The sequence below is a fragment of the Sebastes umbrosus genome, chromosome 4 (genome assembly GCF_015220745.1).
Source record: "Sebastes umbrosus isolate fSebUmb1 chromosome 4, fSebUmb1.pri, whole genome shotgun sequence".
NCBI lineage: Eukaryota > Metazoa > Chordata > Actinopteri > Perciformes > Sebastidae > Sebastes > Sebastes umbrosus.
This window is the reverse complement of record NC_051272.1, coordinates 11,733,898-11,757,591: the sequence shown is the minus strand read 5'-3', so window position 1 is coordinate 11,757,591 and position 23,694 is coordinate 11,733,898. Positions and strand designations below refer to the sequence as shown.

General features: G+C 40.0%; 1 protein-coding gene across 5 annotated transcripts in view; it reads left to right on the top strand.

Annotated features, from left to right (window-relative positions):
* Positions 1–23,694, top strand: part of dgkzb (diacylglycerol kinase, zeta b) — a 269,194-nt gene that overhangs the window by 239,732 nt on the left and 5,768 nt on the right. For 2 of the 5 annotated variants that reach the window (XM_037766299.1, XM_037766303.1), the window contains exons 2-29: positions 2,609–2,720; positions 3,352–3,447; positions 4,415–4,621; positions 4,756–4,824; positions 4,916–4,987; positions 5,508–5,624; positions 5,750–5,824; positions 6,381–6,482; positions 6,879–6,961; positions 7,080–7,140; positions 8,789–8,902; positions 9,477–9,617; positions 9,704–9,782; positions 11,765–11,820; positions 11,908–11,970; positions 12,830–12,903; positions 13,283–13,394; positions 14,261–14,460; positions 14,556–14,656; positions 14,937–15,028; positions 15,171–15,240; positions 15,312–15,352; positions 16,077–16,258; positions 16,652–16,735; positions 19,722–19,790; positions 19,884–19,918; positions 21,151–21,194; positions 21,466–21,586. In XM_037766299.1, the coding sequence (XP_037622227.1) occupies positions 2,609–2,720; positions 3,352–3,447; positions 4,415–4,621; positions 4,756–4,824; positions 4,916–4,987; positions 5,508–5,624; positions 5,750–5,824; positions 6,381–6,482; positions 6,879–6,961; positions 7,080–7,140; positions 8,789–8,902; positions 9,477–9,617; positions 9,704–9,782; positions 11,765–11,820; positions 11,908–11,970; positions 12,830–12,903; positions 13,283–13,394; positions 14,261–14,460; positions 14,556–14,656; positions 14,937–15,028; positions 15,171–15,240; positions 15,312–15,352; positions 16,077–16,258; positions 16,652–16,735; positions 19,722–19,790; positions 19,884–19,918; positions 21,151–21,194; positions 21,466–21,586 (2,672 nt within the window). Of the gene's footprint in view, positions 1–296; positions 414–2,608; positions 2,721–3,351; positions 3,448–4,414; positions 4,622–4,755; positions 4,825–4,915; positions 4,988–5,507; positions 5,625–5,749; positions 5,825–6,380; positions 6,483–6,878; positions 6,962–7,079; positions 7,141–8,788; positions 8,903–9,476; positions 9,618–9,703; positions 9,783–11,764; positions 11,821–11,907; positions 11,971–12,829; positions 12,904–13,282; positions 13,395–14,260; positions 14,461–14,555; positions 14,657–14,936; positions 15,029–15,170; positions 15,241–15,311; positions 15,353–16,076; positions 16,259–16,651; positions 16,736–19,721; positions 19,791–19,883; positions 19,919–21,150; positions 21,195–21,465; positions 21,587–23,694 lie in introns of those variants that run through there. The other 3 variants (XM_037766301.1, XM_037766302.1, XM_037766300.1) reach the window with 3 other exon arrangements.

Sequence of the window (23,694 nt, the reverse complement as noted above, 5' to 3'; positions counted from 1 at the left end):
GGAGGACGACGACACCCCCTGGTCTGCTGATCAGCGCTTCTCCTCCTCCTCCACCCCCCACCTCCTCCGCCCTGGAGGTGATGAGAGTAGAAACTCCCCATCCTACCGCCAACGTCGGCGGGCCCCTCATCAGGGCCCCTCGCTGCCTCCGGAGGAACTCCTCCCAGGTGTTTGCAGCAGACTCTGCTCCCTACAGCCGCCGCCGTGCCTCCAGCCAGAGGAAGAGGAGGAGGATCTCCACCATCTCCAAGGCTGGGAGCCCCTGGCCAGGAAGAGGCCCCCCCGCTGCCCAGCCGCAGGAGTTCGGTCTACTACTCAACCACCCGGCCTTCTACAGGGGCCCCGGGGCCCTCAGCCCGCTGGGAGCCCACGGCTACGACTCCCACTTGGAGAATTGGAGTGGCTTCCATGCTGTATGTAGTCCTGATCTCCAACATGACGGCTTTTAGCTGAGCTTATAACGTTACTGAAAGAAACTGTGTGTTCTGGCTGTGTGGCTGCAGAATTATGTCACTAATAACAAACCTCAATGAGCTACACGTCACCTGATGGCTAAAAAGTCTTTTAAAGAACAGATTCAAGTCTATTTTGATACAATACTGACAGAGTAATCGCTAGCTGCAGTTATTCCTACAAAACCCGCCTGGAAATCAAGGTCAGTGTGTGTCCACCTCAATCCTTTCACTTTAGAAAGAAGTATTAATGTCCCACATAAGGACATATTTTCCGGTGTTGTTAAACATCCTATATGGCATTCTTTCCTGACTCGCAAAATCCTTAAAGGAGGCAACCAGGTCGACTTCCAGATCCTGACAATAAATTGTGGTCCAATCATTACTGTTGTCTGTTTATTGTGGGAAACACGTTAACTCTATTCTCCTAAAATATAAGTTTCGGTCAGAATACAAACTGCAAACCTGGAAATCCACAATATAACATAATATATAAGCACAGTGAATGTACTGGTGCAGTGATAAAAGTTAATATCACAGGTGGTGTTGATCAGAGGTGAAAAGAGAGTACTTGTACTCAAGTAAAAGTACTTCTGTAAATCTGTAGGCTACTTAAATAAAAGTAAAAAAATAGGTTGCATAAAATGTATCTCACTTTTATAAAAGGGAAATAAAAAATAAATTCCATTAAATATCAACGTACCGACCGTTTCCAGTTATAAACGTCCAAATGTGTCCCAGTTTTATCCTGTTACAGTGTATGTGAAAGACATCAGCTGACAGGAAGTACACATGGACCTAAGCTGTTGCACTAGCAATGGTCATGTCTAGAAGGGAACCCGCGATTTTGGGAAACTCTCGCGAGATGGTTAAGGTTAGACAATTGATCTTGAATAGTTAAAGTTAGGATATTGTATCTCGAGAGAGATTTGCAGATCAGATTTCGCAACTTGCGGGTTACCTTCTAGACATGACCCTCTTTTGTAACAAATGCACAAGCTACTGAAGCAGCCAATCAACATTCAGCATCAATGATTCAATCAATGAGGAACTGAATTTTTTTTTTTTAAAGTACAAGTACACGAAAAATGACTTTGTTACAGTAATAAGAGTTAATGTAATGTAATTGAATAAGGGACTAAGCTCATCTGACAGGTGCAACAGGTTGCTGTGCAAGGTGCAACAAGTTGTTGTAATGTTCTCTCTTCTCTGCTGACAGCAGGTCCACAACCTATTTTGAAGTACTAGAGGTTCATTGTAACTATGTCAAAATTAAACTTGTATCAGCCTCACACCTAAATCAGCTAATTCCTCCTCTACCTGGGTATTCATCTAGTTTATTTCTGTTGGATTGTCTTTGGTGGATTGAAGGTCTAAAAAAGGTGATTTTGTGCGTGTAGGGACAGTTTGTGACCTTCAGATTCAGACGACACGTCCTGCAGCATGTAGGAAGCATGAAAAGATTAAGATGATTGTCAGACACAAACATCCTCCATGGAGCTGAAGCTCATTAGCAGCTCCAGCTAACAATGACATGACTGATCACTGATCAGTAGAGGAGCTCTGTTGCTAAGGTTCATGAATGTGTGTGTGAGAGAGCAGGAAGCGTACAGGACACTGTGTCTTAAAAATGCAAATAACTTGAGATGAGAGCACAAACAGGGAGGTCATATAGTATGAAAAACAGAGAGTATCTGCTGCTGATTGAATAAAACCAGATTCAACGTCACTAAATCAGGGTTTAATTTATATCAGGCTGCAGGTAACCATAACAACAACATCATTAATGGTTGAAGTCATCTAAACTAACTTAGGTGTAAATCAAATCCTTCTACAGTGCTGCTTATTCTATATAATAATTAAACCAGTAGAAGAAGCCATATGATGCATTATTTTTGCTCTTGAGGGAACTCAAAGAACATTTAGTTTGCTCCATAAAACTTGTTGTTTTAGGTGAAATAAGAATAATTTCTCTAGATGTTGTGTGCAGCAGGAACTCCAATGTCCCTGCAGCTGTGTGGGAATGAACCATCATTTACAGAAGTGACTACAAGGGAAAACATTAACCTGACAAACTGCCCAACTAATAATACATACAAACCGATCTGAAGTCTGTTTCCTTAAAAGGTTCTCTGTCTGTCCTCTTGTTGTTTCAGGAAAGCCATTGCGAAGTCAGGTCTGCAGGAGCACGTGGCGACTCAGCCCAACGTGTCGACGTCCGGACAGACCGACCCGCTGCAGGGATCCAACAGCACCGTCGACTGGAGCGTGAGTCACTTCTCATCTTTTGTTATCAATCGCACCAGTTACTGAAGCAGCCAATCAACATTCAGCAGCATTCAATCAAATAGTAAATGGACTTGCATTTATATAGCGTTTTTCTAGATGATTTCTACATGTCAGCATTCACCCATACATTGATGGCAGACGCTGCCATGCAAGTTGCCAACCTGCCCATCAGGATCTAATCTAAATACTCATTCACACACCAATGCCTATGCCTTCGGGAGCAATTTAGGGTTAAGTGTCTTGCTCAAGGACATATCGACATGTGACCGGAGCAACTGGGGATCAAACCACCGATCTTAGGATTGGTGGACGACCTGCTCTACCCTCTGAGCCACAGCCGCCCAATCAATGAGAGAGCTGGATTTCTTTCTCATCTTTTTAGCATCATAGATAAAGAATACAAGGCAATTAACTGCAGGTAATTCCAGTAACGTGAACTCAAACTGTCTGAATAATATGGACCTTTGATACAACTGGTGTTCCCTTTAAAAACAAACATGACTTGTTAAGACCTTTACATTGATATTTAAATGTCAGGTTTATATTTTATCTTTATATTATGTTTAAATGGTCAGATTGTTGCTGTACAGATGTTTGTTATCCGTCGCAGGACAACGCCCAGTTCGGGGACCACATCTGGTTTGAGACCAGTGGCTCTGGAGACTTCTGTTATGTTGGAGAGCAGTACTGCATCGCTAAATCTCTGGTGAGTCACAGCACCCCCTTTGGTCACAAACACTGTACTGCCTGCTAATGAAACGTAGCTGTAGCCCTGCTAGAGTAGTGAGGGACTGTATGGACATTATCGGGGTGAACATTATGTTTCACTTTGTTAAAAAGCAGTTGTGGAATTAGAAAAAAGAAGAATAAGAAGGCATGCTATTAATCCCTTTAGGGGAAATTCAGGTTTTTTTCACTCTGTTATTATTTTACATACACAAAGGTCTTAAGTACACACCAGGATGTTTTACTAGGGCTGTCAGTTGATTCAAATATTTAATTGTGATTAATTGCGTTTTTGTCCATAGTTAATCACAATTAAATCATAAAGTGGGCATGTCTGTAAAGGGGAGACTCGTGGGTACCCATAGAACCCATTTTCATTCACATATCTGGAGGTCAGAGGTCAAGGGACCCCTTTGAAAATGGCCATGCCAGTTTTTCCTCGCCAAAATGTACTGTAAGTTTGGAGCGTTATTAGACCTCCTTCATGACAAGCTAGTATGACATGGTTGGTACCAATGGATTCATTAGGTTTTCTAGTTTCATATGATACCAGTATCTTCACTCTAAATTGTGTTAATGCGTTAAAGAAATTAGTGGCGTTAAAACAAATTTGCGTTAATGTGTTATTATTGTGTTAACTTTGACAGCCCTATGTTTTACTAAACATAGCCAAGTAGCTTTGTTGCGTTTTTGTTTTGTAGTTTTTGTTTCAATTTAACGTTAATCGCGGGTTTAAAACTGCGATCGTAATCCGGGAAAAGATACGTTTCCCTCGAAACGTAATTAAGAATGCAGTTTAGTTGTATGGGAACTTAATTTTATAGGAGACAGGGCTTTCTGTTAATATGAGTAGGATGGTGTTAAAGAACTGAAGACTTTCCCTTCCCTCTGTTACCAAGTAATTAATATGTATTATAATGCAATAAATCTGTTGTTATTTCCTGCAGCAAAAGTCTGTGGCGAGGAAGAAGTGTGCCGGATGTAAGATATCGGTCCACACCATGTGCATGGAGCAGCTAGAGAAGGTAAATCATCTCTGGATTAACAGCTTCACTCTCACATTTTCTCTCCTCACAGTCTGTCGTCTCTCTGTTCAGATTAATTTCAGGTGCAAGCCGTCATTCAGAGAACCAGGATCTCGAGCTGTTCGAGAGGTCAGTCTGCTGTCAGTTAGATTATCAATAACTTCTATAATCCACAAGATGATCAGAACAAAGTTTCCATTCAGAAAATCAAACAGGAACTGAACTCTTGTGCTTATAAATCATTTGAACTTGTTGTGTTTCAGTCCAACGTTGTGCGACACCACTGGGTCCACAGGAGGCGTCAGACTGGGAAGTGTCGACAGTGTGGGAAGGTGAGCCTCCACCAGTCACTCACAACTCTTTCACTGAGAGGACGCAGAGCTAACGGAGAGCTAACAGAGCCTCTTCTCTCATCACCAACAGGGATTTCAACAGAAGTTTTCATTTCACAGCAAAGAGATCGTTGCCATCAGCTGCTCGTGGTGCAAACAGGCGGTAAGTGTTTCGTTTGGATCAGTTGTTTTGAAACCTGGAGCGTGACGAGGCAGTCCCTCAGTGAAGAAGAAAAAAAAGAAAAAGGAGGAGGTTGTGGGGCAAATGTTCCCGGTAACATTTCTGACAATGAGAGAACAGCTTGCTCGCGTATGGCATTTGTTTAGAACGATATGACTGCTCTTGAATGTTGCCGTGTGAACACAAGCAAACCAAATAAGTCCTGAATTAGAACAAAACAAATGAGCTGTAGGTCTGAAAACGCCCTTAAAGTGAAGAACTGAAATACATGAAACTAACACAAATGGTTTTCTATCGTTTGAGCTTTGACTGGAGCTCATTAATCACGTCCTCTTCTTCTTCTGCAGTGCTTTAATGGCACCGACCAGCTGTTTATATATATTATACTAATATTCACACAACAGGAGTGGATGGAAACAATCAGTATCACAGTCAGGTGACTTCCTGTCTGTCTGTGTTTCAGTATCACAGCCAGGTGACTTCCTGTCTGTCTGTCTTTCAGTATCACAACAAGGTGACGTGCTTCATGCTGCAGCAGATAGAGGAGTGTTGCTCTCTGGGAGCTCACGCTGCCGTCATCATCCCTCCTACCTGGATCATCAGGGTCCGCAGAACACAGGTAGAACACATATGTTCATCACACAATGTCAGTGTGCCATCAGGTCCTCCCGCTGTACAATACATAAATGGACACACACTGATAATCAGCCTCTGATGTTATTGTGTTTGTCTTCCTTCGTGCAGTCATCTTTAAAGTCGAGTAAAAAGAAGAAAAGGACGTCGCTGAAATGCAACAAGTCAAGCAAGAAGGGATCAGAGGTGAGGAAGAGTCACTCTTGTTCTCTCCATAACTCCACCAGTTTCTCCATGTTTACTTTCTACTCCGTTTGCTGCTCCTATTAGTTGTTGACAATGTTCACGTCATTGAACTTGCGATAATATTAAAGTTGTTTGATTTTATCGGAACGTCAAGACGAGAAAAAGACTGACTTAAGAAAGCTTGGACTGAGTTTTCTGACCATCTTGCATTAAATGATCGAGATCACGGGAACGCGACGCAACTCTAGCAAAACTCCTGATTTTATTCTGACATTAGACAAATGTCTTCGACAGTGAAATCGCTTGAAAGGTTGTTTGGTGTAAGGTCGGCAGAAGAAGCTATGCTCTGTCCCTGTAACCTTCACTGCTTTGAATCATGCGTCCTTTATCAGCAGAGTTACAGTTTTTTTTAAATTAACCACCTGGATTTTTAAAATGACACTGAGTCTTTGGAGTGGCTGTGATATAATTAGATTATATGTCGTGTAAAGGTTAATGAGTTGGGATGATGTAACGTGATGAGGTTGTAAATGTGTTCGTCTCCTGGGTGTTTCAGCTCCAGGATGGCCGCTGGAAGCCCTTCCTGGTGAAGCCTCTCCCCTCTCAGCTCATGAAGCCTCTGCTGGTGTTTGTTAACCCCAAAAGTGGAGGAAACCAGGTAGTGTCACCTTCCTGCTTCATTTCCACTCAACATGTCCACACCACTTTTACAGTTTCAGATAGATTTTCTCACTAAAACATAAAAGTTCCCTGTCTGTCAGCTGCCAGAGAAGATGATCAACATGACGATACACTCATTCAATTATTAATGTGAGCTCACAGCAGCACGCTTTACAAGCAGCAGCGAGTGCTTTGCAGACTGTTTAGTTTATATGGAAGTCAGTCCGCTACAACAGTCGCTTTGGCAACAGTACACATATAAATTGCCGCTACTCTGACCATCCTGCAACATGGATTTGAATGGGAATGTCCGTTCTACTCCTTATTCTATTTCTATGGTCCAGGCTTTATTTCTCTCCTCAAATGCTTCTGTTTTTTTGTTTTTTACTTTCAGGGAGCCAAGATCGTCCAGTCCTTCATGTGGTACCTGAACCCTCGGCAGGTGTTTGACCTGACGAAAGGAGGACCCAGAGAGGGGTGAGATCAGCCACAATGACCCAGGGCCGCATCCCATTTCTCTTATTTCTGTTTGAGGGAGCGAGTAGGGATCTCTGAGGTCACATGATGTTCATACCTTACTTTGTGTTTCCTGCAGGTTGGAGCTGTACGCCAAAGTGCCCAACCTGAGGATCCTGGCCTGTGGGGGGGACGGGACGGTGAGTCCAACATTATTCATCACATACAGCACACACAACAATGCTACACACAGTTTAATTCAATTTACAATACTACACAGACTCCACTATAATAAAGTAAAAAATACACAGCATCCGTCCAGATGTTTGTCTCATGAGTGATAGATGATAGATTTTTTTCATGTGATCTATAATTACAATCTTTTGGTCCGACATGATAAATCATAATCTCTAATCTGAAAACACCTCCTTTATTCATCATCCTCGATTTCAGACACTTTGTTTCCTGTTCTCTTATTACAGAAAAATAAATAAACTAGAAGGCCATTCGGAGAGCGCTGACCTCCACAGGCCACATGCCCTATATCTTGCAATGTTAAAGAAAGTGAAAAATAATGTGTGTGTCCGTCCGGAGATTCAGATTCTACACCCTTCCCCCAAGTCTCATGACAAACAGGCCCATAGCTTTACTGTAATCCTGCTGACAAACAGACAAACAAACCGAACCGAAAACATGACTATGGAGGATGGAACCTGCTAAAATAAAAAATTAATGAATTAATAAATGAATGGATAAATACATAAATAAATTACTTTATAAATAAATAAATAAATATGTCATTAAATGTTGAAAAAATTATATTAAAAGTAAACGGATCCATTTAAGTAATTGACAAAATGTTAAAATGTGACATAAATTGATATTTCTGTTTTAATTTAATTATTTATTTATTTATCTTTGTATTAATTCCCTTATTTATTTACTCTTCTGTTTAATTTTCCCTTTATGTATTTGTTTTTATAAATTTTTAAATTTATTTATTTTAGCATTTATTATTAATTTATATATTTTTTGTATTTATTTTTAAATGTATGTATTTATTAATTAATTTATTATAATAATATAATTAAGTAATGGCGAAATTTATTTTTAATATTATTTCTGCTACATTTAATGACATTTATTTACGGGGTCATTTGTTTGTGTATTTATTTATTTTTAATATTTAATTTTGGCAGGTTCCGTCCTCCATACATGACGCTTTGGTGAAGGCAATGATAAAAATTCTCACATATTGGAAGAAAAATTCGGACTTAATGAACAGCTTACATTTAGAGAAGATTTGAAATTACAGCTTGAAAAGACAATATACATTTTCACAGCTTCATAATATTCCGCATAATCATGTAAATGTATAAGAATGGAGACAATGAATATATACAGGGTATCTTCGTGGGTTATAAATCCAACTCTGTGTCTCACTTTCTTCCCTCCACAGTTTATTCAGTTGTTATTACTGTTCCTGTAGCACATATTTCTTTGGTTTAAAACTACTCAATAAACTTAAATATATTATTTAACTTGAAAAAGATCTACTTTTTTCACTAAAACCACCATGACTGTGGCAGACAGCAGCGCCCAAAAAGTAATTTAATATAATAAAACATTAAGAATTCAAGGTATTAAAGGCATTCTCATCATAACCTGGATTATTAAATAATACATTTACAAACAGAATATCAATAAATGCAGACAAATAATTATTAAATTGAAAAATGAGGTTTCAGATTCGTCTCTCCTCATCTTCTCCGGTCCAAAATGTTCAGTGAAATCCGTTAAAGCAGTAAGAAGAGCTGCTGTGAGCGTTCAGCATGTTTCTGTGTTCAGGTGGGCTGGATCCTGTCTATGCTGGACGAGCTGAAGCTCCATCCTCAGCCTCCGGTGGGCATCCTCCCTCTGGGGACCGGCAACGACCTGGCCAGGACTCTCAACTGGGGAGGGGTGAGTTCTACTGGGGTTTAACTGGAGCTCTACTGGGGTTTATCTAGAGCTCTACTGGGGTTTAACCGGAGCTCTACTGGGGTTTATCTAGAGCTCTACTGGGGTTTATCTAGAGCTCTACTGGGGTTTATCTAGAGCTCTACTGGGGTTTAACTGGAGCTCTATAGCGGTTTAACTGGAGCTCTACTGGGGTTTAACTGGAGCTCTACTGGCGTTTCACTGGAGCTCTACTGAAGTTTCACTGGAGCTCTACTGGGGTTTATCTAGAGCTCTACTGGGGTTTAATTGGAGCTCTACTGGGGTTTAACTGGAGCTTTACTGGGGTTTATCTAGAGCTCTACTGGGGTTTAACTGGAGCTCTATAGCGGTTTAACTGGAGCTCTACTGGGGTTTAACTGGAGCTCTACTGGCGTTTCACTGGAGCTCTACTGAAGTTTCACTGGAGGTCTACTGGGGTTTATCTAGAGCTCTACTGAAGTTTAACTGGAGCGCTACTGGGGTTTAACTGGAGCTCTACTCTAGTGTTGTTGCTGCTAACTCCACATAGAAGCAGATTGAAACTTTCCTTTCTCAGGGTTACACCGACGAACCGATAACAAAAATCCTGTCACACGTGGAGGACGGGAACATCGTCCAGCTGGACCGATGGAACCTGAACGTGGAGGCGAACCCCGAGGTCCGGCCGGAAGACCGGGACGAGCATCAGACAGACAAGGTGAGCCAGACGCTCTGTCACTCACACAAGGGATCACATTCAGTCAGACATCTTTAATGATGACGATGATTTCTGCTGTTTCACAGCTTCCTATTGACGTCTTCAACAACTACTTCAGCCTGGGCTTCGATGCTCACGTCACACTGGGCTTCCATGAATCCAGAGGTCAGTCCACTCACACACTGAAGCAGGGATACTCAATAGGAGGCTAGGGGCCAGTTAATAAACAAATATTAATACTATTTATCAGATAAAATGAATAAACATTAAAAGGCCCATAACTCAACTCTTTCTAGGATTTGAGGACATTCAGGGTTTTTGATAAATAAGCTCTGTTAGTCTATTTTGATTGTTTTTTTATGCACTCTTGCACCTTATTGACATTCAATTAATTTTCACTGTGAATAAGGTAATGGTCGCCGGGCCACCCGACTCTCCTATCGGGCCGTAAGTTGAGTATCGCTGCACTAAAGCCTCTTTCACACAGAATTCCCAGTAAATTACTGGGATAATCTTTCAGGGACCGCTAGTGATTTTCACTCTTCACACATTCACTACGTTCAGGAACATTGTGAGCCTTTTCACACATGTCATGGCAATGCTGGAATAGACCGGGCAAGGGTCAGTCCAGCAGATAGCACTAATACAACACGCCATAAAACTCATTAGAAGAAGAAGAAGATGGGGGGGCAAGGCTGGATGTACATGTACGCTTTCGAAGACGTATTGTTTTCCGGAACATGGCGGGCGATGAGCTGTCTTTGTCCAGTGTTCTTATTTTCTGACATTTTTCACATTGTTTTTCACAGTATACTAATATTTTTTTTTTATATTTTTTGGACATGTTTGACATATTTTTCAGACATTTTTCACGTATTTCCGAAATTTTTTCACGTCTTTTGGAAGTTTTTCACTCATTTGTTTTCACATATTTTACTAATGATTTTCAAACATTTTTCACATATTTTCTGTATATTTTTTGGACATTTTTCACATATTTTATTAATAATCTTTGGACATTTTTCGGACATTTTTCAGTTTGTTTTTTTAATATATTTTGTTAACAATTTTTGGATATTTTTTAGACATTTGTCACTTATATATTACTAATAATTTTCAGACAATGTGGGCCAATTTTGCTAAATTTTTCTGCATCCGAAAATTCACACCGTTGACCAACAACAAAACAGACAGAGCTGATCTGTGTTTGGATGGAGAGTCAGAGAGTCCCACATGGATGAAGCTAACATCAGTTTTACTGAAGCTCCACTGTCAGAGTATAATCTGGTTTACACGCAGTTAGCAGACAGGAGGACATCATGTTGATACAGCTGTTAATAAACTCACTGCAGTAACTGACTGACAGCTCTTTAGATTGGAGAGCTTTTATTCTGTCTTCAGTAAAACTCTTTATTTAATGAAATGATGAACAATCCTGAGGACAAAAAGTAAGGAAACAGTCCAGTATAGAGAAAATAGAAAGAAGCTCAGACAGATATTGTGACTGACTCACACTAGCATGTTAGAGGTTAGCTCGCCAGCTACATTAGTTCACCAACTAAACTACATTACCAAGACAAAATATTTCTAAAAGCTTAGTTTCTCTCTGCACGTACTGGTCTGTAATCCAGCCTACAAATCTGTGATTGGCTCAGTTATTTATTTCGTTATCATCATGGCACCTAAAACAAGGTTTTTTAATGATTAATGAAAATACATTTACAGGATTTTCACAGGACAGCAGCTTTTATTTTTGCATGCTGAAATGTGTATTGTTCAGACTATAACCCGCAGAATAAAGACATCAGTCAATGAGTCTTGCATCATCCTCACTATGTTTATCTTTAGTGCTCCTCCTATATTTGTTCTATTCTTATCAACATCCTTCTCTCTGCTGCTCAGTGACCTGATTACCCAACGGGGATCAATAAAAACCGAATCTAATTAAATTACAATCTCATATAATGAAACTGAGAAACCAAACGCTGGATGGTAAATGTTTGCTCCAGCCACAGTGTGTCCTCTCCTCCCTCTGTTTTATTCAGATAAAGTGCATTAGGTGGGTTATTACTCTGTGTTTAATGCCACTGATGGTTTTAAAGTGAAATCAGAAACAGGTTGAATGTTTCTGCTGTTTGTTTTTTCAGAGGCGAACCCAGAGAAGTTCAACAGCCGCTTTAAGAATAAGATGTTCTATGCAGGGGTAAGTGTCCTCTCTGCTCTGCTGTGTTTACATATATCAATTTTTATGTATTTGTAGTGTCCATTTATTTGTGTGGTTGTGTTGCAGACGGCCTTCTCAGACTTCCTGAGCGGGAGTTCGAAAGACCTCGCCAAGCACATCAAAGTGGTGGTGAGTAGAGACAAAAAGGTATCGCTAACACGTGTTGAAGTCGGTTAAATAAGTCAAAAACAGAGATGATGTTTGCTCTGATTGTTAAAGGATACGTTTTTCTGTATATATTTTTTTATTATCATCAAATCCCATCTTCAGACCAAAACCAACAATGCGTTAGTGTTGTCTCTCAATATGTTCTCACTTCCTCCAAAAATACGTTACAGCCCTGCTGGTCACTGTTGTTTCTATCATTTGTGCATCTGTTGGGGACTATTTTCAGTGGCGAATTAATCCCCATTTGGCTGCAGACACAAGCAGACTACTGTCCAAGAAAAATTGCATTAAGACTGCGTTTCCCATCCCCCCCAAATGAAAAAAGACAAGAAGAGCAGTAACATTTAATCAAAATAGCTGAAGTGTATTTTTTCATTATAAACTTATTTATATCTAGTTTTTCTTTCTGAATAATTAACATTCATCAAAATAAAACAGGTTGTTTCAGCTGTTTTATTTCCCAAATGTTATCAGCTATCTCGCCTTGTGTATATGAAGTCATTTCTGGTCTGTGCAAACAGTCAACTGGTCTTGTGAATTAAAGTAGATGCAAAACATACACAGCAAAATTACAACCACCTACTGAAAATATCTTTTATAAGATTTAATATAATACAATATTTACCTGCACTCTGAATGATATAAAAATAGAAAGTACATATTGTCAGTCCTCCTGCCTGCAACCTCAGCACAGTGCTGCTGCAGGCTACACTGACTGTGTACTGTGTGAGTACTGAGTACTGTGTACTGTGTGACTCCTGTGTACTGTGTGAGTACTGTGTACTGTGTGAGTGCTGAGTGTCTGTGTTTCTCTCCTCAGTGTGACGGTACAGACCTGACAACCAAAATCCAGGACCTGAAGTTACAGTGTCTGCTCTTCCTCAACATCCCCAGGTAACGTTACGCTGAGCCGCAGAGCTAAAATACAAATTTGTTCACAGTTTATTGTTTTTACTTTAGTCTGTTAAAGCATGAGAGCATTGTGTAACAACAGTTATCTCAAACATCATGTTAATGTTTCAAGAATAAACCAGTACAGACCAGTAGTAGTTAGTACCTCCTCCAGTATAAACCAGTAGTAGTCAGTACCTCCTTCAGTATAAACCAGTAGTAGTCAGTACCTCCTCCAGTATAAACCAGTAGTAGTCAGTACCTCCTCCAGTATAAACCAGTAGAAGTCAGTACCTCCTCCAGTATAAACCAGTAGTAGTCAGTACCTCCTCCAGTATAAACCAGTAGTATTTAGTCAGTAATGTGTGTGTGTGCGCTGCAGGTACTGTGCCGGCACCGTGCCGTGGGGTCACCCCAGTGAACATCAGGACTTTGAACCGCAGCGCCACGACGACGGCTGCATCGAGGTCATCGGCTTCACCATGACGTCTTTGGTGAGCTCTCAGCTGGACTCCTCAGACTGGGGATCTCACGAGAACTGATACTTCGGTACCAAGTTGATGCCAAAATTCTGAAAACGTACCAAAGGTGCCATCAGGGCTTGAGACTAACGGTGTCCCGGCGACGATAGAAAATGTGTTTGGGACGCGGTAAACTCACTGTCGACACACCCTATCTTTTCCCTGATAATGCTGCATTATGAACAACAAATCTGTGCTGAAATCAGCAGGATGAGCTAGTTGATGTTAGCTGTTAGCTCCATCAGACCACATCAGTACTTAGTTACTTATAACTGATAAACATAATATTCACAAATTAATTTTCACACTGTTTTTTGACTCGTATACCTGTTTGTTGATTTTACTTGATGTTTTTATGTTTTGTCTGATGTTTTGTTGGCTGTTGTTCTCTGGTCCTCAGACAAACAATATTTATACTAGGGCTGTCAAAGTTAACCTGATAATAACCCTTTAACGCAAATTCATTTTAACGCCACTAATTTCTTTAACGCATTAAGGCAACTTGTGATTTTTAGGTTGTAGCGGCTCAGTTTTAAAGCTAGAGTGAAGATACTGGTATCATATGAAACTAAAAAACCTAATATCAAGAAGAAGGTTAAATAACGCTCCAAACTTACGCAAAATTTTGGCGAGGAAAAACTGGCATGGCTATTTTCAAAGGGGCCCCTTGACCTCTGACCTCCAGATATGTGAATATAATGTAATTTATTCTGCCACACCATCGTGTATCAATACCATAATACATCATGAATGACACCAAAGACACCAAACCACGCGGTAGATTCATATGACTTATGGCAGCAGCCAACTGTTGGTGACCTGTGGTTGTTTGTGTCCAGGCCACACTGCAGGTGGGCGGCCACGGCGAGCGTCTCCATCAGTGTAAAGAAGTGACCCTGACCACCTACAAGTCCATCCCCATGCAGGTGGACGGAGAGCCCTGTAAGCTGGCACCGTCCATCATCCACATCAACCTGAGGAACCAGGCCAACATGGTGCAGAAGGCCAAGAGGAGAATCTCCATGCCCCACCTCAACGAGTAATCCATACACTAATCTATCACACTACACACACTCTGACATTCAGGTCCCTTACTGTGTGTGTGCGTGTGCGTGTTTGTGTGTGTGCGTGCAGTCAGCAGCCGGTTCCTGAGAAGCTGCAGATCAGAGTGAACCGGATCAGCATGGCGGCGTACGAGGCTCTGCACTACGACAAGGACCAGCTGAAGGAGGCCTGTGAGTCAGTGAAGGGTTAACTGAGGCTGGATCAATAATGTCTTTAACATGATCAATCAATCAGTCAATCAGTCACAGAGGAAAACACTCACCTTAGCCACGCTGTCAGTGTTTATGCTGAGACTGAAAAACTTAAAGACACATTTTAATTTCACATTACCTGAAAACTAAGAAAATATCAGCTGTTTAATTATAAATTAGTAAATTAAATCTGTAACGTTGAGAACTATAGTCGGCCTGTGAAAGTTCAGCGTCGTCACTTCGTCCTTTGTTCCTGCAGCGACTCCTCTTGGCGTGATCACCGTCCCCGGAGACAGCGACTTGGAGACCTGTCGCCTGCTCATCGAGCGTCTCCACGACAACCTGGACCAGGTACATAATAATAATAATTATTATTATTATTATCATTATTATCTTAATTTAAATCTGGAGGTGAAGAGTATTTCGTCACAACGGCAAGTTTTCTGTCACTGTGATAAAAGACCGGTAAACTCTCTTCTTTCTGCTCCTTCAGGACTGTGACTCCATGAAGGGAGAGTGTCTGTCTTCTCAGAAGTTGTCCATGAAGTGGTGTTTCCTCGACTGTAAGTCCAAACCGACTCACCACAGAGTCCGGCTCACACTGACGACCTCACACCTGCTCTTTGTGTTTCAGGTACGACCGCGGATCGCTTCTACCGGATCGACCGAGCTCAGGTGTGACGGCAGATAAACTGAACTTTTATGGAGGACAGAACCTGCCAAAATAAAAAATAAATAAATAAATATGTAGCCATTAATTAATTAATTGATAAAATGTGACATAAATTGATATTTCTGTTTTAATTTGCTTCTTTATATATTTATATTTGTATTAATTCCCTTATTTATTTATTCTTCTGTTTAATTTTTACATTTATTTTTTATTTATTTTTAAATGTATGTCTTTATATATGTGTTTATGCATTTATTTCTAATAAGTTTGAGGAAATAAATAAGGGATGAATGCAAAGGAAAAATCGTGCAGAAACAAATAAATATATACATTTAAAATTAAATATAAAGTAAATAAAAAGAAATGCAAAGATAAATAAAAGAAATGCAAAAATAAATACATTTAAAAATTAATAGAAATAAATATTTAAAGGGGAAAATTAAACAGAAGAGTAAATAAATAAGAGCATTAATACAAAGATAAATAAAGAAGCAAATTAAAATAGAAATATCCATTTATACCACAATTGATCAATTCATTAATGGCTATATTTATTTGTAATATTTTTATTACATTTAATGACATATATTTATTTATTGAGTCATTTATTTATACATTTATTTTGTCAGGTTCCGTCCTCCATATACTTCTACATCAAGACAGAAAAGAACGAAACTGAATGGAACCGAACCTTTATTTATATTTATTTGATTAACTTTTCTCCAGGAGCACCTGAACTATGTGACGGAGATCTCTCAGGAGGAGCTGTACATCCTGGACCCGGAGCTGGTCGTCAAGGAGACGGTGGGCACCTCCCCGGGCATGCCGGACCTGGTAGACTCTGAGGAGCACCAGGACCAGCAGAGACAGTTCGCCTTCCCTTGCTCCCCGAACTCCACCACCCCGAGGTGAGAGGCAGGACGTATCATATATGATCATACTGTATATCATTAAAGTACATACATACAATCACAGGAGACTAAAAGGCGGTTAACAGCAGAGGAGAATATAAAACTATGTGTGAGCTGAGTGCGTCCTGCTGGATGAAGCAGGTCCTGCAGCAGCTGTCATAGCGTCACGGCGACCAGTTCAGAGGCTGAATGAATGTGAATGAGACATGAAATGAGCTCCTGATGCTGTCATAAGTCATATGAATCTACCGCGTGGTTTGCTGTGTGAAGGGTTTCCATGGAGCTGCTGATCTGAACCGTCGGGGTCACTCTGACCTCCTCGGAAATCAGAAATAAGTCATAAATCACAGGAACAAAAACAAACAACATGTCTGTTTCTGTGTGTTTCAGAGTGAGAGATTTCCAGAGGAAGAGGATTTCCAGTGACAGTTCGGTGCCTGACGCTCAGAGCTCCTCTAAGACTGCCCTCTGCAGGTAGCACCACACACACACACACATTAGATTTTACCACTTGCAAACGTTGCATTGACTTCCATTCAAGTCAAGTTTATTTGTGCAGCTCCTCTCCACCTCAAGACAGTTCAAAGTGCTTTATTATTTAAGATATACTCACTTTTAACATTGCTAGACAAAGCTTTCCGAAGTAGTCAAACCGGGCAGAACAGTTACAGGCTGCAGACAGACCCCACTGTCCGTTCACCACGGCAAAGCAGCCCAACGCTTAAGTGGCAAAATCTTAGATGACCATAGACTTCCCTTAAATCACCACTTTCAGCTGCTGCCCTCAGGGAAAAGGCTCAGAGGAAAACATCTTTAAAAAAATCATCTGTCCCTGTCGCCATAAAGTATTTGTATATGTGAGAACAGCCTGCTACCTCAGCACACAGCTCTTTATATCTATTTATTTAACCTGGATTCAGTCCTGGTACCTGGTGCTGCTTTTTAATGTCATATATCCTGTCTGGATGTGATATGTTGTTTCAATTTACCCTTTTAAAAGCAGTTTTTGCACATGCGAACCAAAGACAAACGTCTGCCTTTTGTATGCAAAAAGTAGACAATGAAGTATTTCCTATTCTATTCTATAAAATGCATTAAGAAAATTTTTCGGGTATCTAGGAGTTTTTGTTTCTTTTACTTTTGATGATGTGATAAAAATGAATTTCGACCCAGTGGTGAATGAAATTAGAAGAGATCTTCAAATATGGGGCCCTTTATTAATATCACTACTTGGACGGGTTGCCATTATAAAGATGAATGTTTTACTAGATAATAGTATAAGTATTTGTAAATTTGTGTGGAAGTATGAACGCCCCAGACTTAAGTTAGAGAAATTGCAGTTACCTGTGGGGGAATATCACTTCCATTTATAATGTAGTATCACTGGGTTTCACAACTTAGTTACATTACAGAGTGGATAAGAAATGACCTTAATTCTACATTTCTGGATTTGGAGAACGCCGGGTGTGAACCTGCTCTTTTGGACATGCCATTTATAAATAATGCTGTTTCATTAAAGAGATAAAGGAAAACCGTATTGTTAGAAATGAATCAAAACCCAGAATCAGGTACGTAGGTACTTTGAGATAACAAATCAATGCTCTATTTTTGCACCTATTGTATGTAATCCTGATTTTGCACAATCTTGTTCAGATGTTGGTTTCTAAATGTGGAAGGATGCTGGTATTTCTAAAATACAAGATCTATGTTTAGGCGGGACTCTAAAATCAGACAACTCAGGACTGACTTCGACCTTCCTCGAGCACAATTTTTTCCGCTATTTACAATTTAGGAGTTACATCCAAGCCATACCAACATATATAAGAATGGTTTGTACATGAATCGATTGGAAAATATAGTATTATTGAAAGCTTCTTAAAGTATCAAAAGTAAAAATGCTCAAAGCAGAAAAATGTCCCCTGTGACTTTAGTATTATATATTATATCATGAGATTACTGATGCAGTAATATATAATTAGCATTTTACCGTTGTAGAGGTGTTTTATAATGTTTTGGTTAGTTGTTTTTTTAGCAATTCAACATATTTTATGTGTATCATGATTTGCCTTGAAAATCTTAATTTTAAAAAGCTGACAGATAAATGTAGTGCAGTAAAAGTACAATATTTCCCTCTGAGATGTAGTACAGTAGAAGTAGGAAGCTTAAATTGGAAATACTCAAGCAAGTACTCAAATTTGCAGTTAAGTGCAGTACTTGAATAAATGTAGTTACGTTCCACCACTGAGAGATTTTCAAGTCATGGTTAGATAAATAATTTCATTATTTCACACAAACAGGGACTAAAAGTGGTTTGTCTTGTTATGATGTTATCAGTGTCCTCATGTATACATATATTATACATGCATATACTATATATACATGTACTGTGTATGTATAAATATCAGACTGGCTGGGAGGTTTTTGGTTTGTCTGATGGATATTTGTGTAACTTTTTGTTCTACAAAACTCAACAAACTGAATCCCAGATCACAGATCTCTGTCTGTCTGCTGTGAAATATTTCATGCTACCACGTACAGTACACACACATGCTACCACGTACACTACACACACATGGTACTACACACAGCACACTCTCTGGCTTGGTTCGTCTCCATGACATGACTCAGGAAGCAGCCAGACATTTCTCCGTTCTCGGCTGAGATCTTCGTCTTTGGGTTTAATCAAATCATTCATTTTAAGGATTCTGTTAAAGTGAAATATTTGCGTCCAGCCCTGAATATAACTTCAGTAAATGGCCTACTATATTAGTGTAAGCCCTATGTGTATGAGTATGATCAATTATTATTCCCATGGTTGTGTGCTTAGTGTTTACTCCTCGGCTACGTCATGTCAGATGATCGGTGCGCTGCACATAGTGTGGTTTATTATGTCATTGTTGTTAAACTCAGCTCAGCAGAACCCAGGTGTTGTCAGGCACTGTGGTTTCGATGCGTCTCGTGGATCAGCAGCCTCTCTGCATTCCGGTGTTACACTGAAATCTGTGACCAAGAGAGACAGCAACACATGAGGTCACCATTTCTGACGGATGTCGTCCGAAAATGTGACCCCACTGTACCTGTGTAATAAATGAGGCAAATATGTGACAGAAAACACGCAAAACTAAATTGTTAAAAAACATAAAAGCATTTTTTAATATTTCTAATTTAAAGATATATTCACAAAACTCTGAAAGAAAATTAAAGGATAAGAACAGTGGGGTCACAATTTCTGATGGCTGTCGTCAGAAATGATGTGTCAGTGTAACACCGGCACCTCCTGATTTACAAATCATGCACCGCACATACAGTACACATACATGGTACCTCATACAGTAACACTGCTGGTACCGCGAGCTGAAGCTGCTTCTGAACCTGTCACCTGTCCATCTTGTCCATCTTGTCCATCTTGTGCATCGTGTCCGTGTCCGTGTCCTCGCTGTCTCTCGTCTGTGATCTGAAGGAGAGGGGCAAAGATTCTCAATGTCCATCGCTCCAACACCACGCTGGCTGATTTCAGACCCATCATTAGGTACGACTCCATCAGTGTGAGTGAGATGGTCTGATCTCCTCCATGTTAATGTCTAACTATCTTTATTCCCTCTGTCTCTGGTCTCTCTGACAGTCCTACCAGTGCTACCTCACACCACCCTGAAAAAGGTAAAAACTTTCTTTATGTTGTTCCTCCACAAGTAAAGGATGCAGTTCTTACACTGTATGCATATGATCATTTTATTGGGTGTGTTTATGGCGACATGTTTAAAAAACGTTTTGTAGAAGTCGAAAAATGTTTGAACTTTAGAGAAGATGAGTCTTGGTTTCACACAAGATTTATCACAAACGTGTGAAGCTGATGGGAGGATCCTGTCACGTCTGGTCTGTGATCAAATGAAGGTGATGCATGACGTTAAACTTTAGCATTAATGGATCCGTCTTTGGTCCTCTCCATCCCCAAACTCATCAGATATCTAAAAAACGGTTTCTTTCCTCCAGACCTCCCCGAGTAGACTCGAGGACTCTTTAAAGGTGTCTACACCTGAGGGTATGAGACATTTAGAGGACGAGAGAGAGACGGTCATAGAAACTGTGTTGGAGAGACAACATGTCAAACTGAACAAGCTGCTAAAAAAATTTCCAACCTGCGTTTTAAAGAGGATCCATGTTGTCTGAATATAATCCAGATGCATTACAGATTCAAGCTGATGTACTGTAGTGTGTCGTGATTGTTAATCGTTCTGGTTCTGGACGGCTTTCTAAATTCTAACTAAGAAGACAAATCACAAAAAAACTTGTATTTACAGTCAGTGAGATGGTCAGAAGTTGGAGTCGTCTAAAGGCGTCGCAAGATGAATCTAATCTATTTACTGGTAAAGAAACAAGGAAAACAACAAGATTTTACCACACGAAATACTACTAGTATATTTACAAAACATTCTTCTGATTTATTTTTTTTTCTCTTGAAATATAGTTTAACCTCTTCATGCCTCTAAAATCAAACAATCTGAAAAGTGAAAATCAGTCTGTGATTGAACTGAGCTCTGTTTCTGAAAGCAGGATTAGTGAAAACTCTTGAGTTAGTTCAGCCTGAGATCGCGGAAACGCTGGGTTTTCAGTTCAAGGAAGAGAGATAACTTAAACTCTGGGTCAGTTACCAGAAACGGGGCCCTGGTCCTCTCTGGTTCTCTCTGGTTCTGTCTGGTCTTCTCTGGTTCTCTCTGGTTCTCTCTGGTCCTCTCTGGTCCTCTCTGGTTCTCTCTGGTCCTCTCTGGTCCTCTCTGGTTCTGTCTGGTCTTCTCTGGTTCTCTCTGGTTCTCTCTGGTCCTCTCTGGTGCTGCGTTTAGTTTTGATCGGGCTGAGCTGCTCATTCACTGTAACGTTGATCTGTTCTTTAGATGCTGAGCTGATCAACTGCATCAAGACTGAAGACCTGAATCAAGTGAGTTCTGCTGATAATGGACAGTTTTCACCTCTGGATCATATCTTAGAAAACCTAAATGTTTTGATCAAATCTTTATTGATTTGTTTAAAATACTCAAAGTACAGTAATACTGATTTTCATTATCTGTTAATTTACTGGATGTTGTTTGTTTCTGGCTGCTGGACTGACGTTTTACTATTTATTTATGCATGAAACAGATGACTGAAGTGACTCTGATGTTGTTGTTGATGATGTTGATGTTGATGTTGTTGTTGTTGTTGTTGTGCAGCTGACGGAGCTCCACCAGCAGGGGGCAGACATCCTGCAGCAGGACGCCACCGGCTGCACGCTGCTGCATCACGCTGTGGAGGCCGGCAGCAAAGAGATCCTCAAGTACCTCATCGACAACGGTGAGAGAAGAACGTACTCTCCTCCCAGTGTTTATTTATTTATGACTTATTGTTTGATGAACTGTGAGTTATAAGTGTTAGAGTTATATAAAATATAAGAACGCTAGAATGGCACTCGGAGAGCGCAGACCTCCGCCAAGGTGCCTGACTTTAAAAACAGATCACAGCTCACAGCAGGCGGTACCGCGAGGCGGTCGGCTTATTATTAACAAGGTGTGTTTCCGTGTAACGTATCGACAGATGCCTCTCTCATTCAGCAGCTTTGTTATGTCTGTATAACGTTACACTACGTTGTCTCATCCCGTCATCTACCGCTTTTTTCTTTCTCACCGTGAACGACCAGCAGCTCCCGCACACACGTATCTCTGCTCTCAGTAGGAAGAAGGCGGGGTCACGGACTACATACTGTATATACACGTACACTGAAAATCCTGTTTGCTCATGCGTCAGTATTATGTTGCCCATGTCAACCCATTCTTCTTTTTGCATGAAAATATCAATAAAAAAGGCACAAAACTATAAAAAAAAGACGCAAACAGGATTTTATTGGAGTTAAATAAATATATGATAATCTAGAGAATGATCTGAAATGGAATTAAACAGATTAAACAGGAGAATAACAGCTAAAGCAAATTGAATTAGATAAAATAACCTTCATAGTTTTGTTCAAAACATCAACAGTGAGTTTGGAGGGGAGTTTCCTGTTGTGTCCTGTTTATCTTTAACCATCATTCTGTCTCTTATTGAGTCCTAAAACTGTAATTTCTTTAAGCCATTGTGGTGACTATATTGCACTAGTTTTAATATGAATAATTTCTCTATTCCAATGCAGACCTGTTTTACTCTCAAAATACAGAACATTTAAAAAAAATATGAAACAAATGTTTGTTGTTTTCACGTTTAAAAGTTTCTATGTGATTCTTCTCTGATGTGTTTAAACTGATTCTGATGGCTTCAGTTTGGTTTGTAGAAAAATGTGACAAAATCCCAGTGAAGTCTGGTGCAGTGTCGCTTTCCATCTCTTTCTCTCGACTTCCTCCGGTCAGATTTATGCAGCCTGCTCTGCTGCTCTTTGTGATGCCACCAGCGGGGGCGCCAGCAGCAGCAGCAGCACATAATCTCTTTGTAATTTCAGGGTCCATAAATATTTTTTTTATTCCTGTGTCATAGTGCCTATAAAAAGTATTCCCCTTGGAAGTTGTATTATGTTTTATTGTTACACAACATTGAATCAAATTTGTTTTACTGTGATCAACAGAAAAAGACCCGTTCAATGTTTTTAACAAAGGCCACATTAAATCCCCTTTAAAACTTGAAAACGTTATTAAAAATATTAATTTAAGATTAATTTAGATAATTGTTAGCTGATTTTCAGCGTAAAACAATAACAGATGTTTAAGTAAATGGACTCAAACGGAGAAAAACATCATTGAGTTTGGTTCTTGTCTGGAGTCTGCTGAACAAATATTTTCCCACGCTGCACCTGTGTATTAATGATGTAAAAACAGCAGTTTGTTTGGTAGTTTTGACCGGTTGGTTTCTTTCTACATTCACCTGCTTGAATCTTGAATTTGTATAAATAAATTCAGCAGTTTTTCAGAAGTCTGTGGTAGTTTTAAATAGACTTTTCTGTCAGTTCTCAGCTCTGTTCAGCAGCATGTTGAAGTTCCCAGCAGCAGGTGAACTTACAGGCTCTTAACAAGCAGCTCTGACGTCCTGTTAATCACTTTAGGATGATTGATTAGTCTGAACTTTCTGCTCCGACTGACAGTTTGTTTGGAGCTGCAAAACATTTCAACCCCTCAACACACACACACACACACACACACACACACACACACACACACACTGTGTCACTGGAGGAAATGTATGAGTTTCTTTTGTGTTTTGTTGTCTTTGTTCTCAAACATGTAACATAACTGGTCTACTATACGTACAGGAGATGGTCTGAAAATACTTAACTAACAGCTCAGTCACACAGCTGTTTGTGAAATAGTCATGACATTTAATGTATTGATTCGTGTACATAGACACAAATTTCAATTTTTTTTCATGATGATCCGTATGAAATCAATTTGTATGTAATCCACGTAATAGTGAACCGGGAA